This window comes from Halteromyces radiatus (assembly GCF_025201355.1).
Source record: "Halteromyces radiatus strain CBS 162.75 chromosome Unknown BX664scaffold_4, whole genome shotgun sequence".
NCBI classification, from domain to species: domain Eukaryota; kingdom Fungi; phylum Mucoromycota; class Mucoromycetes; order Mucorales; family Cunninghamellaceae; genus Halteromyces; species Halteromyces radiatus.
The window spans coordinates 1,002,794-1,016,047 of record NW_026251690.1 but is presented as its reverse complement, the minus strand read 5'-3'; the positions used below and the strand labels follow the sequence as shown (position 1 = coordinate 1,016,047).

The 13,254-nt window shown below is 34.7% G+C and overlaps 4 protein-coding genes across 4 annotated transcripts; 1 reads left to right on the top strand and 3 right to left on the bottom strand.

Annotated features, from left to right (window-relative positions):
• Positions 1-169: 169 nt before the first annotated feature.
• On the bottom strand, positions 170-1,765 carry BX664DRAFT_332057 (uncharacterized protein). The gene is made up of 4 exons (XM_051545253.1): positions 1,530-1,765; positions 1,389-1,441; positions 1,016-1,289; positions 170-931 (listed from the first exon to the last, which is right to left on the bottom strand). The coding sequence occupies exons 1-4, from the start codon at positions 1,609-1,611 to the stop codon at positions 291-293; spliced, it is 1,050 nt and encodes a 349-aa protein (XP_051399895.1). The 5' UTR covers positions 1,612-1,765; the 3' UTR covers positions 170-290.
• A 1,912-nt stretch (positions 1,766-3,677) lies between these two features.
• BX664DRAFT_126421 (uncharacterized protein) lies at positions 3,678-5,870 on the top strand. Its single transcript, XM_051539785.1, has 4 exons — positions 3,678-4,041; positions 4,113-5,172; positions 5,259-5,683; positions 5,737-5,870. Exons 1-4 carry the CDS (start codon positions 3,754-3,756, stop codon positions 5,746-5,748), a joined length of 1,785 nt encoding a protein of 594 aa, XP_051399894.1. The 5' UTR covers positions 3,678-3,753; the 3' UTR covers positions 5,749-5,870.
• A 2,063-nt stretch (positions 5,871-7,933) lies between these two features.
• On the bottom strand, positions 7,934-8,847 carry BX664DRAFT_332050 (Ser-Thr-rich glycosyl-phosphatidyl-inositol-anchored membrane family-domain-containing protein). Its single transcript, XM_051545252.1, has one exon. It carries the CDS (start codon positions 8,753-8,755, stop codon positions 8,108-8,110), a length of 648 nt encoding a protein of 215 aa, XP_051399893.1. The 5' UTR covers positions 8,756-8,847; the 3' UTR covers positions 7,934-8,107.
• Positions 8,848-10,281: 1,434 nt separating this feature from the next.
• On the bottom strand, positions 10,282-12,798 carry BX664DRAFT_332048 (uncharacterized protein). Its single transcript, XM_051545251.1, has 10 exons — positions 12,696-12,798; positions 12,183-12,543; positions 11,986-12,057; positions 11,786-11,857; positions 11,632-11,703; positions 11,335-11,550; positions 11,179-11,250; positions 11,035-11,106; positions 10,860-10,931; positions 10,282-10,781 (listed from the first exon to the last, which is right to left on the bottom strand). The coding sequence occupies exons 1-10, from the start codon at positions 12,760-12,762 to the stop codon at positions 10,448-10,450; spliced, it is 1,410 nt and encodes a 469-aa protein (XP_051399892.1). The 5' UTR covers positions 12,763-12,798; the 3' UTR covers positions 10,282-10,447.
• Positions 12,799-13,254: the final 456 nt, after the last annotated feature.

Below are 13,254 nucleotides of genomic sequence, written 5' to 3'. Positions count from 1 at the left end.
GTTGGACACCAATTCACTTTTTTTTTTTCCTTACTGATGACTGTTACAGTCGTCATTTTGAGAGAATACTGATTGTCTTTTTGGAAAATGACAAATGGCATGATACATGCATTTTACTATGAAAAAATAAATGATAACTCCACAATAAATTTTAACAGTCATTAGGTAGTTCATATATATGAGTAGTGATCATGATTTATTATTTGATTACTCTGGATAGGGTTAAAAAAGGAACAGGATGGATGAATACCATGAAAGTAAATCTAATATGTAGGAATAAGATAAATGTCCTATTCATAAGTATGTGGAACTTGATGAGATGGAGTATGAGGAGGAGATTTATTCACAGGATAAGGAGAATGATGACCAACACCACCAACATCGGCCATTATATGCGTCGTATCATCGATATGGGAGCCTCCACCTGGAGTGTTTGTGTTTGCGGTAGTGGATGTATGTTGTGTTGCAGTGGTAGTCAGAGGAGATGAGTTTACGCCTACAAGACCGGGAACATAGTATCCTTTACCGCCATTGTTATGAATATGACCGTCTGCTCCGTAAGGATCATAATGTTGTTGATAATGATGATCTGTATATGGTTGTTGGGGTTGATATCCATAAGCTTGCTGTTGCTGACTATAATCCATATATCCTGTATCATAGTGAGCATGATCGTATTCATTCACCATGACCGGATGTGCTGGAAGAAGTGGAGATGGTTGCTGTTGTTGTTTCAAAGGTGATAGTATAGGTGAATGAGAGGTGACAGCCATGGGAATATCATGTTGATGACTACCATTCTTAAAATCGTAGACCTCATATTCATCATCATCATAAATATCACCACTTCGTTGAACAAATACATAAAGTAATAATATTAACCAGAAAACGGCTATCACTATCGATCCAATCCATGCACCATTCGATAACCCTGTATGCAACAAAAGGGAAAAATAGTTAATATCATTTAGTTTTTTTTTTTTTTTTTCATCTGACCTTCTGTAATGTTACTTACAGCATCGAATGTAAAGGGTCGAATTACTATCTTGGTAGCCGTTACAAGAGGATTGAAATCCATTTGGGCCACCTTCACTTCCTTCATCGTTAGCTTGCCATGGAACAGGACCACTTTTGAGAGTGCAAACCACCACAGTAGCAATCATCAATGCCAAATTCAAAATACCCAAAAAACGATCTCCCCTAATCGATCTTATACCACAAATTATGGAGAAAACCAATGCCAAAGAGGAAAGTGTTGAAACTCCAGGTCCCACGAAATAAAGAATATACTAAAAAAACTCTTAGATTAATATTGCGGAGTTTTGCCAAGCCCAAGTACGTCTTTTTTTTTTTTGCCCTTTTGATGAAACAATCGTTTTTATCTTTACCGAATAATTTTTTTTTGAAAACCAACTGTTATCGTTTAACTTTACTATTTGAACTATTTCGAAGATTAGTTTGTGTATGTAAGAGAGAGAGACAGGTAAATAACTTGTCAGTTTTTGTTATTTGAGAGTGAAATCTCTTACCAGCATGGCAAACTAGCGTGCCTACGCTTACTATAACTAAGAGAAATCTTAACAGTGTTAGAAAAAAGGCTCGAGACCCCATGATAACCGTGTTGGATATAAATACAATGAATGTAAATAATGAAGTTGAAGAATCTTTGTGCTGGATTCTTGAAGTAAGGAATGTAAGGGGAAGCGAAAGAAAGAGTTAGAAAACGAAAAAAAAAATCCCTCACAGTATCTTTGTTGGAAAAAAGGCGATTATTGGGTGAAATGGGTTTAGCCCACAAAAAAAAAGATTTGTGTAACAAGAAAACTTTAATATCGCTGGTAAAAAGGAAGGTAACAATGCCTACTACTGTATACCTTATCATCAGTATCAATACTGGCTTTTTTTTTTTCTCTTGTGCGCCACGTTTATTTTTTATTTTATTTTTCTGCGCTTTGATTAAATATCTACATGCATTGGATTTCAAACATATTTGTGGTGATCTAAGTGGACAATGTTGATGATTGATTTTTGATGATAGATGATGGATGATTGAAAAAAAAGGGGTGTGAATTTCGTATGTTACAGATTTTACAAGTGGTTGATATCTACCATCATCGTCCAGTTTTTTTGTTTCTTTTTCTATTTACTACCTTCAGGAATTTTCCTATATCATGAAATCATCATATATATTGATGAGCATTTTATCGATGATATCATTTATAAACCCCTTTTTTTATCTAAAGAAAAGAAAATGAAATTCACGTATTTATCACATTAAAAGGAACTATGACAAATACAGTATCACAGAACCATTATCAATAATTATAGACTCCCTTTTTTTGTTTTCTTTTTCTAAAAAAAGTCCAGAAAAATATAAAAACTGGTTTTATCTCTTCTTCTTTCTTTCCTTATTCCTCATATACTCTCTCCATCATCACAATAATACTTACATTTCCGTTTTCACCAAATGTACACTATTTTGAAGGGACAGTACTCAATGACGTTTGCGTTCGGTTTGTGTAGCTTCAACATGCAGCCAACGCTTCTTTTCTCTCTTTCTCTCTCTCCTTTCTTGAAGTTTCCAGACCAGTTACTTGCCTTATCCGAAATGCGGTTTGTCAGGGTTCCGGTAAATCATTATCATTTCACGATTCCTTTTTTTTATATTGTTTTCTAATTTGGAAACTAACTTTTTTTTTTTTTTTTTTTTTTTTTTTTGCTGCTGCCAAAATCTGCAGAATATCCCAACTCCTGGAGCCAATTAATCGACATCAAATTTTGAAACACGCAGCTGCTGGATATTTTGTTAATAGCGATTGCAACGCTTTTTACAATTTAGAATTACAGCAACTCAAATTTTTGAATTACATTGGACATCAGAAGATAAACCAAGACGTTGTCAACATATTACTTACGGGAAGCAAAAAGTACAATTTGTCTCCCGACCATCAAGTTACTGACACAGTGAAAGCAGCAAGAACAAGAGACGACGGATCACTGAAGAAAAAAGAAAAGCAAAAGCTACTACTGTCTGTGTCAATGTAATACGTATAGACGATGGACAATTCGGTAGATGCATCTTTCGAAATAAAACGCACGGACTGGCGAATTCCTTTAGGAAGTTGTTCGATACCGCTGAAAAACAATTATGTTTATTACTGTCAACGCAAAGGAATTTTATATAAGCAAGGTATGTAGTGCTTGTGGAGCACAAACGTTGGAAAACACGATGAAAATTAATATTAGTTCTGTAATAATTGTTTGCCTTTAGCAAGCTGCAGCAATAAGAGAAATTGAAATCAAGTGGTTACACTCATGTCCAATTAGAGGTTTTTTCAGCGAATTTTTGTGCAAGAACGGATAGATTTATTGATACAGGAGAAAATGTCAATAAAGCCTTGATCGCACTAAAAATTTCTGAGAGATACGCGATACAGAGTCTGTTACACCTTTTTTTCCATCTTTTGATATATCATGATTTGCAACCAAATGATTGGAAATACCAGTAAAAATACTAATGATAAGAAATAAAAATCACCTAAAGAAAAGGATAGATTTGTGGTATAAATCATCTTTTTTTTTTTTGTTCATATGTAACATGTGGTTGAAAAACAATAAGATTTTTTTCTCAGTTGCCATAATAGGCACTCCTACTCATTTTTCTTCTACTTTTCTTTCGAAAACACCCAATTCGATTTCATTTTAATTTTTCTCCTTTCCTTTATTCTTTTTTCTATCTTTCGTTCGCCACTCATGAGTGTGGTGGATAGCTCGTTCTTAGAATGGGTAGAGGCCATTAAGAGTGTTAACTTTGATAAAGCTCTAGAGCTTGCACTCCATTCGCCTTCTTTATTATGGCATCCTATACCATTTGAAGAATCCCATTACCCTCATTTCTCAACTCATTTACAAAAACTACAACATATGAAAGGGATCTCTGTTCCTCATTTTTACGCTATTCAACTACTTATTGTAAATTTATTTGAAAACGCACTTCCACAAAGCTCAACTGAAGCTGTTCTTTTGTCCAACTTGATTGAAGTATGTGTCTCAAAGTTTACAAATAAAATGTTTCGAGATATGTAGAAACTAATTTTTTTTTTATAAAAAAGATGGCTGTCGCTGCCGATCTAAACACGTGTTTTTGGGGTTCCACAAAAAATACCACTTTACATCTAGCAAGCTGTTTAGGTCAGGAACAAGTTGTTGAACTACTGATAAGTCAAGGTGCTTTGGCACATATTCCCAATAGTGATGGTTATGTTGCTATTGACTTTGCTCTTACAACTACAATCTCTGATATGCTACAACAAGTTTCCAAACACGAAAATCCATCGATTAACGACTCCACTGTTATCAAGGATAATCGATTTGAACAGTTACGCCAATTAGCTGAAGAGGGAGGAAATTCGTCTAGTTCTTTGCAAAATACATCCAACATGATAGGCAAACGCCAACAATCCACACGCCGTTACTTTCAACCCGGTCATCTTGAAGCACGAAGAAAAAAAGTACTCCAAGAAGATGACAATAGTGCTACAGCCGATGAATCGACTCGCATAGGTAGAAATGCAACAAACAAACGACAGCAAGAAGTTGAAAGCCTTGCTAAACAATCTAGAGTTAAAAACAATCCTTTGTTTCGAAAGTTTGAAGAACAACATCAACAGCAAGAATATAAACAACCAACAGCTCATAATCGACTATTATCGCCTGCATTAGAAACATTGGCGGATCGACGCACTTCGAAAGGCATCAGTTCCCTCAAAGGAAGATCTTTTGTATCCACAAGTGTTTTTCGACAGCAGGAAGCTAATGTTAAGGATGATTTAACCATCAACAATTCAGCTGTCAAACCAAGCAAATTACGCAACGAAGAAATCATGGATGAATTTATTCAGACAGAAGATACCCAAGGTCTTCCTGATGAAGCTGGACAGCAAATGACAATAGAGAATGATCAATCATCAACAACGATAAGTAATCCACCCACCACAACACAGATTAAGGATCCTGAATGTACAGATACCACTGTTCATAATCCTATAAGTTCTGATCATCCAATACAAGAGAGCGTCAATGAAACAATGTCATCATTAGATAAACATAATAATAACTCTGATGAAGATAAAAAGTCCATCAATAGTTTTGTTGACAGCGCCGAAAATATGGGTAAGTTTGTATAATCAATTGAAATAAATTCACAAAAGAAAGAAATGAAAAAAACAAACAACTGACAAATTGATAATATTACTTAGATGATGAAAACAGGAGCATTTCTTCCTCTTTTGCCTCCGTAAATGATTCTACCAAGAAATCCACGCTTGATACTACTCGTATCCCTGGAATAGATCAAAATCGAATCAGCCACCCTACTTTGGAAACACAATCAGAGCAAGCTAACAAGTTGTCCTCGTTACCTGCGAGCAAAGAATCATTACTGGTGAAAGCAGGCCATTTAAGTGTGGTCAGTGACACAGCAAGCGATCAATGGCACGACAGCTATGAAGTATATCCAGAAGATAACAGTATTTCTGGCATAGTTCAGAGGGATAGTAGAAAAATCAGCTCTCATGGATCATTGCTAATAGCACAAGCTAACACTTCGACAGACGTTGTACAGGATAATAATTGGCAAGCTATAGACACAACTTCGGTCAGTACTACGAAGATTGAACCTAAGGTAGCTGATGATGACTTGAGGATGACAATAACTGATGATAATCATGCCCACAGGTTGTCGCATGAAACAGAAGAGTCACAAGAAGTCTTCAAGTTCCACTCTCGAGCCCAATCTGACAACGAAAGCGTCAACACATGGCCACCACCCAGTCCAAAGTCAACAACAACAAGCAGCTCTTTTAAACCGTCCATCATGCCTTCAGTGAAGCCGATGCAAGAAATGGAACTGCCTTCAACACACAACGATTATAAAAATCTCCAGTCTCAGCGGAAAATCAAAGAACTTAGAGATAAAGACATTCGTGCTTGTCATACTAATTTTGTGGTCAACCGTCTTTCACAGTTCCAAAGTTGGTCTGATGATATGTATGATGATTCAAAATTATCGGCATTACCATCTGAAACAACCAATATCAACGCACAAAATAAAATGGATGACAACGAATCGACTAATACGGTGGAAGATAAGCTATTACAAACGATGGATACCCCATACCCTATTCTTCCACTCATTCCTGAAGCAGCGACATCAGGATATGGCAAGATCTATATTCGAATGACAAGTGCTCATGATATCCTTTTACCATTACCTCTTGATACAACCTATGTGCGATGTGTAATAAGTGATGGTCGACAAGAATATTTATCTCGATATGAAGTATTAGGTAGCAAGGTACCATTTCGCTTTGAATGTACTATGGATACATACCCCAATATGATTATATCTGTGGCCTTACAAGTAAGACCAGACCCTCACATTCGTCCACTTTCTGGTTTCAGTCGTTTCTTTACATCTGCTTATCGTCAAAAGAAAACTCTCTTGGGATATGTCCATCCTGAAGAATATATTATAGGTCAAACTCGCTTTGCACTCGAAGATATGATTCCTGCTTGTAATCAGAAAGCTTACAGTGCTTCATTCGATTGTTTCAATTCATGGTTTGTCAAATCTGCAAAAGATCGAAGGCGGTTAATAGGAGGGCAAATCTTGAAAGTGATAGGTCAACTTGGGGTTGACATGTTGTATTTGCCTGTATCAGATCCGTCAATGGTAATAAAACGAGAAAAATAACATAACAGGAATCTCTATTTAGTTTTTTATTAATATATATTATTATATTTTCAGAGTATCCCGGCAAGTCTTCAGGAATGTGATTTGGCTTTGCGAATCAGACAATGGCATGGTACTTGCTGGCGAACTGGTTATTTATCAACACGACGCAATGGGGAAACGGTAAGAAGACAAAGAAGAAAAAAAAAAGCATCCCATTGTATTGGAAGCCTTACTTTTATTTCATTACTTGATAAGACATGGAAGCGGTATTATTTCCAGTTGATAGGTAGTCGACTCCTAGGGTACGAATCAGATAAACAGATTGGAAACCATTCTTGTCATTTCGATATTACTGATGCTTTACAGTTGATTGTGGCAGCAGAACAAGTCCTAGTCGATGTTGGTGGTTCAACTTCTGATCACCAACTTATATACTCTCAGAATCCCATTTGTGAGGACAATCGACGAGGATTTTTCAGAGTGACTTTTTCAGACGCAAGTCATATAGATTGTGTTTGTGATAAAGTTTTCGAAAGTGAGCTATGGGTTAGGACACTTCGTGCAATGATTGGACGTGTTCCCTTGACTGTATCAGCTTCAATATTTTTAGATTGACTTAATAATAAACATATTTTCTTTTTTTAACTCTTTGATCTTGGACGACATACGTGTTTCCTTATAAAGCTATTTTGTCCTTCCTCCCCCATCCCAAAAAAAAAAAAAAAAAAGAAAAGAGAAAAACATTCTTGCTGTAGAAATAAGCATCATTAGCTGTAATCAACTCCTTACTCCTTTAAAAGTTTTGCCATTTTAGGAAACTTTTCTTATAACGAGAACGTTTACCGTTGTGGAGATGAGCTGCTCATTTATTTTCAACGAATAACAGCATTTCTATATCCATCATTTGGTCAAATACATAATTGATATCAATATAAATGGATCGTACACACAAGAAGACAGAAAAAGAAAACCACTTCATTTCTTGGCAACTGATATCATAGCAATAAAGACAATGCTGTTGAGTAAGTGCAAAACCATTATCTTTTGAAATAAATCTATATTGATGTACAAACGATACGCTCATGTCAATGAAAAAATCTTTAATTGAAGATAAAAAAGTTATTTTTTTGAATCATGCTGAAGTTCACATTTTATTCCCTCATTTCCAAAAAATCAACTATACCAAAAACATACTAGTTTGGTAAATCTGCAAAATTAAGTAATTTATTTCGATATTTTTGTAGTTAGGAAAAAAAACAATAAAAACTAATATTTGGAATAAAAGAGTAATACATATATATAAAAAAAGGAAGAATAGTGGGATCTAATAGGTAGATAATAAAGGAGTAGTCAATAAGGAAAAACAAAGATTTAGAAGAATTGGGCGACAGCAACAACGGCGGCACCAGCAGCAGCGAAGGAACCAACGGTCAAAGAGTTGGCGGCACTAGAAGAAGAAGAGGAAGCACCAGAGCCAGAAGCAGAAGGAGAGGAACCAGAGGAACCGGAGGAACCAGAAGAAGCAGAAGAACCAGAGGAAGCAGAAGAACCAGAGGAGGATGAAGAACCAGAAGGCTTAGAGGAACTGGCAGAAGAGGAGGCAGCAGTACCGGAAGAAGCAGCACCAGAAGAGGAAGAAGAAGAGTTGCTGCTACCAGCAGAACCACCAGTGATAGAGAATTGACCAGTGTAGGCCAAGTTGGGAGAAGTACCGAATTCAAAGGCGTAATCAGAACCAGCAGGAGTATCAGCAGGAATATTCCATGTGTATGAACCAGAAGAGGCAGCTACATTGGTGGCAATAGTGGTGACAGGTTGTAAAGCAGTGCTAGGACCTTTAGCCAACACAATTTGAGAGATACTATCAACAGTGGGGTTAATCCATGAGATAGTGGCCTTGTCACCAGCCTTGTATGAAGCACCTTGTAAAGGAGCAGTGACAGAAATGATGGGTGTAGAAGATTGTTGAGCGGAAACAACACTAAGAAGGGCAGCAGCGACAATGGCAGAAAGTTTCATGATAAATGATACGTGTAAGAGTATGTGATTTTTTTTTTAAAAAAAAAGAAGGAATGGAAAAGAAAGAATGATTTAACTATAGTTTGAAATTGATTTTTCTATTTTATACTCATTAAACGGTTTTCAAAAATAAATCAATAAATATAAAAAAAAAAAAAACAGACTTGACTGATTAGAAAGAACGCTTTTCCTTTTTTAGGAAGGTGGGAACACTGACTAAGTTTATTCTTTTATCATCATCCTCTTACTTCTGTTCACCATTTCACCCCCTTTAATCCCCCCCTAAAAGTCAAATAAAAGAAATTAATCCGACTCAAATGCTATGCTGTAAAGTCGATCTTTGATCGTTCCTTTCTTTTTTATAAATATCCTTAAGTTTGTCTAATAAATTTTGAGCAAAAAATCTTAATTAACATATGATCTTATAGTCCAATGGAACTGAGACACTCCTCGGAGCTTTGAAAAAAACAGGTCATCGGTCATCAAATTAGGCGTAATTTTTGTTTTTCTTTTCTCATTTCATATGTATCACCATATTTCGTGCATCATCATTATCATTTTTTTTTTTGAACAGGTTCTACTAGTGGATTTTTTTTCATTCATACACAAATAAAACGACAAACAAGATGAGAAAAAAAAAGGTATAGTGGCATCTATCAACTTGGAAAACTTTGGGGATTAAAAGAGGAGGATCAAACATAAAAGTCATTGAGATGAACCAAGAAAAAAAAAAGGGGGGGAGAGAGAGAAATTTCGCATTATCTTATAAAAAATATAGAAATCAAAGGAGGGGGATTATTTTTTTCCTGTTCAAAGTTTCTCAGTGGACCGACATTTTATCCCCTTCTTCCACTTTTATTTTTAGACACTGGAGAACCCCTGATAAAAAAAAAAGATTCTTCGTTATGAAAAAACCGTTATGATATGATAGATACTAAATATCCTAGATTTGTTAGGAACCTCTTTTAAATATTTGATTGAAATGTAAAACTTCTTTAGATCCAAATAATGATTTAGCTTCATCGGACGTTAATGTTTATTTGATTGGACAATATGCATAACTTAAGAGTAGGAGGAAGTCAATGGCCTGGGTTCCAATTCTAGATTTAAACCTTTTTTGTTCTTTAGTCCAGAATATCTATGCTCCGAAGCCACTAGCGTATCTTCCTTCCTCGTGCAAACTATCCCATTTTTTTTTTCTTTTTTCTTTTTATATGTTATTGGTCGATCAATCTTTTTTTTTTCTACTACTTTCCTAATTCAAAGATGTCCATTGTATTTGTATTTCCAAGTAAAAGACTTTATTCCGGAAGAGTTATAGGTTCTTCTTAATTCTTTCAATCATATGGCCCATTTTTTATTTTCGGTCGTTTCAGTCAACATCGTTACGACGATCATAAATCAAACATCAAAAAGTGTAGATCTTTATTTGTGTTCTTATTATTTATGGTAGTACGCCATCACTTGACATGTAACAAAAAGTTGATTAAGAAAAGCAATAAAAAAGAGACTAGGCAAATCAAAAATATAAAGGATAATCTTATTTTTTTTTATTTTCAAGTTTAATGAGCTAGATTTGAGAGATTGGGGGTGTGAGTGAGAAAAATGAGTAAATTGATATTATTGCCCATTCTCTTTCTAAAAAAATATAACTAAAAATCAATATCTCTTTTTGAAGTGGGGAGGGGGGGGTTAGAGTATAGTAGTCATGGTAACTATGATAACTATTGGCAAAAAGGTGGAAAAGGTTGTCATTGTCAAAGATGCAGCGCTTTTCTTTTTACTATTGACTAAACAATCAATAGAACATTGGAAGGCCATGGTATTAGGGTCATTAGCAATTGATGGATCAGGGCATATTTGGAATTGGTTAGGCGAAGCATAGCAATAACCAAGAGCTGGGGGTGCAATATCAGAAGGGAACTGACCATTCAATGCGTTATAATTCAATGCAAGATATTGTAATTGTGTTAATTTGCCAATTTCAGCTGGAATAGGACCATTCAACGCATTACGACTTAACATCCTATAATTGTAATTATATATATGTGTAAGTTTCTTAATAACTAGAGAAATAAAAAAACTTGACATTATCTCAACTTACAATGTTTGAATCTTGGTTAAATTACCCACTCCAGGAGAAATAATACCTTTTAATCGGTTGTTTGATAAATCACTATCAAAGATGAAAAAAATAATAATAAATGAAATATCAGTTTGGATGATCTCCCTAGAATAACAAAAAAAAAAAAAAAAAAAAAAAAAAACTGGTTACTTACAGATACACAAGATTGGTAAGGCTATAGATGGATTCAGGAATAGATCCGTTGAACGTCTGTCCTGAAAGGTATCTGTTCAAATAAAGAGTTAAATTTAGTTCTTTTTTTTCATTTTTGGTGATATAAAATTGGAATGTATCTTACAGGGAGTTCAAACTGGTAAGATTACCAAAAACATCAGGAATGGTACCTAGCAAATGATTTCCCTTGGCATTTCTATTTTATATACAAACAAAGAAGTAAATCATTTGAGTTCATTTTTACATCCATATATATACGGATTCATATATAAGCACTTACAAGGTGGTCAAAGCTCTCATATTACCCAAACTCATAGGAAGGAGTCCATTGAATTGATTATTATCAATATATAGTGCTTGCAAAGAGATCATACTGGTCACAACGTCAGGGAAAGGTCCATTCAATTGGTTATTACTGGCATACAATCCTAAAAGTTTTTGTAAACCCGACCATGTATTGGGAATACCTCCTGTAATTGTATTATTTTTGAAATGACTATACAATAATATATATATATGCATAAGGTGTAATCAGTAAAAGATGATGAAATTGTTCTTTTTTCTTTCTCTTTCTTACATATATGTCAAATTTACTAATCCACCGATAGAAGGAGGAAGAGTGCCTGATAATTGATTTACATCAAAGTTGCTATAAAGTTTCGAGGAACATAGAAATAAAACAAATCAGTCTTTTTTTTTTCCTTTATTCCCGTCTATCCGTTTATACATACATGACTTTTAAATTTGGTGCAGATCCGATGGTAGAAGGAATAGGTCCTGTCAGATTATTATAACTGAAATCACTGTTATTGTAAAAGAAAAGAAATGAATGATTAAAAAAAAAAATTTTTTTTTGAAAAAAAAGACAAACCAAACAAATAAGGTCAATTCTTCCTTTTATATCATAGTTAGCTATGAATATTAAACTTACACGTTTATAAGATTAGGAAAGGTACCGAAATTATCAGGTAATTGTCCCACTAGATTATTGCCGGAGAGATCACTATCATCAACAAAGTACCCCAAAAGAAGTAAGTAATTTTTATTTTTTTTTTTTCTTCGCCACTCTCCTGTTTCCCGTTTTGCCTTGATAATGAGTACTCAAAAAAAAAAAAAAAGAATACTTACACTTCGATAACCTGGCCAATGGAGCTACATCGTACATTATACCAGGAACAACATGATGTCATATCTGTAGAATCCCATCCGTTGCGTACAATCCAAGAATTTCCATTTGTTGAATCAAACCATTGTTTTAGTGCTGTGCAAACGTTAGGGTCAACCGTCTGGGGAGTAGAAGAGGGAGTCGCTACATCACTCGCAGATGCTGTTGGTGCCAGTGAATCGGTGTTTCCATTATTGGTAGGAGTTGGGGTATTTGATTGGTTAGGATCAGTAGATGATGTTGGATCTAGTGGTGATGATGATTGTGCTGGAGGAGGTTGATTTGAAGAATCTGTAGGGCTAGCTTGAGGGTCACTAGGTTGGACTGGATAATTTGATCCGAACATATCAAAAAAAAAAAATTTTTTTTTTGTTAGCTAAAATGCTTCTCATTTTATTCAACCATTGACAAAAGGAACAATTTCTTTGATGATTTTTGACAGTTATACTCTTTTTCTTTTTATTTTTATTATTTACCATCCTGAGCCACAACAAACGACAATAGGGTAACTAATAGTAAGAATTTGAGAAAAGGATATCGCATCTATTTTTTTTTTCCAGTATAGAAAAAAGAAGAAAGAAAGAAAGGAAAAGAAAATTAAGAAAAATTATTTAGTTGGGAGATAATATCTTTAACTATCGAAACCCTAAAAATAGGGTGTTTATTTTTGTTACCTTCGGCTGTGATTCAATTGACCAATGTCCCCTGTTAAAGATCACACGTGTGATTCCTTTTTTTTTTTTTAACTTCTTTAACTCTCAAAAGTCGGATGCATGATGAAGGGTGATTTACACAGTACCAAGAACTATTCAAAATGCTGAATGATTTTTTAACTACAAATATGTCAAATGCACATCATCATAATACAAGAAAGCCAATATAGATTAAAAGTAGAACAATAAATAACGTTTTTCAGGTCAACTTTTATCACCAGCCACTTTTTATATATTTATGTTACACAGCGTTTGAACAAAACTAGTAAGCATAATAATGGATGCCTATCTATAAAAAGGTATGATTTTATTTGATCAAAAC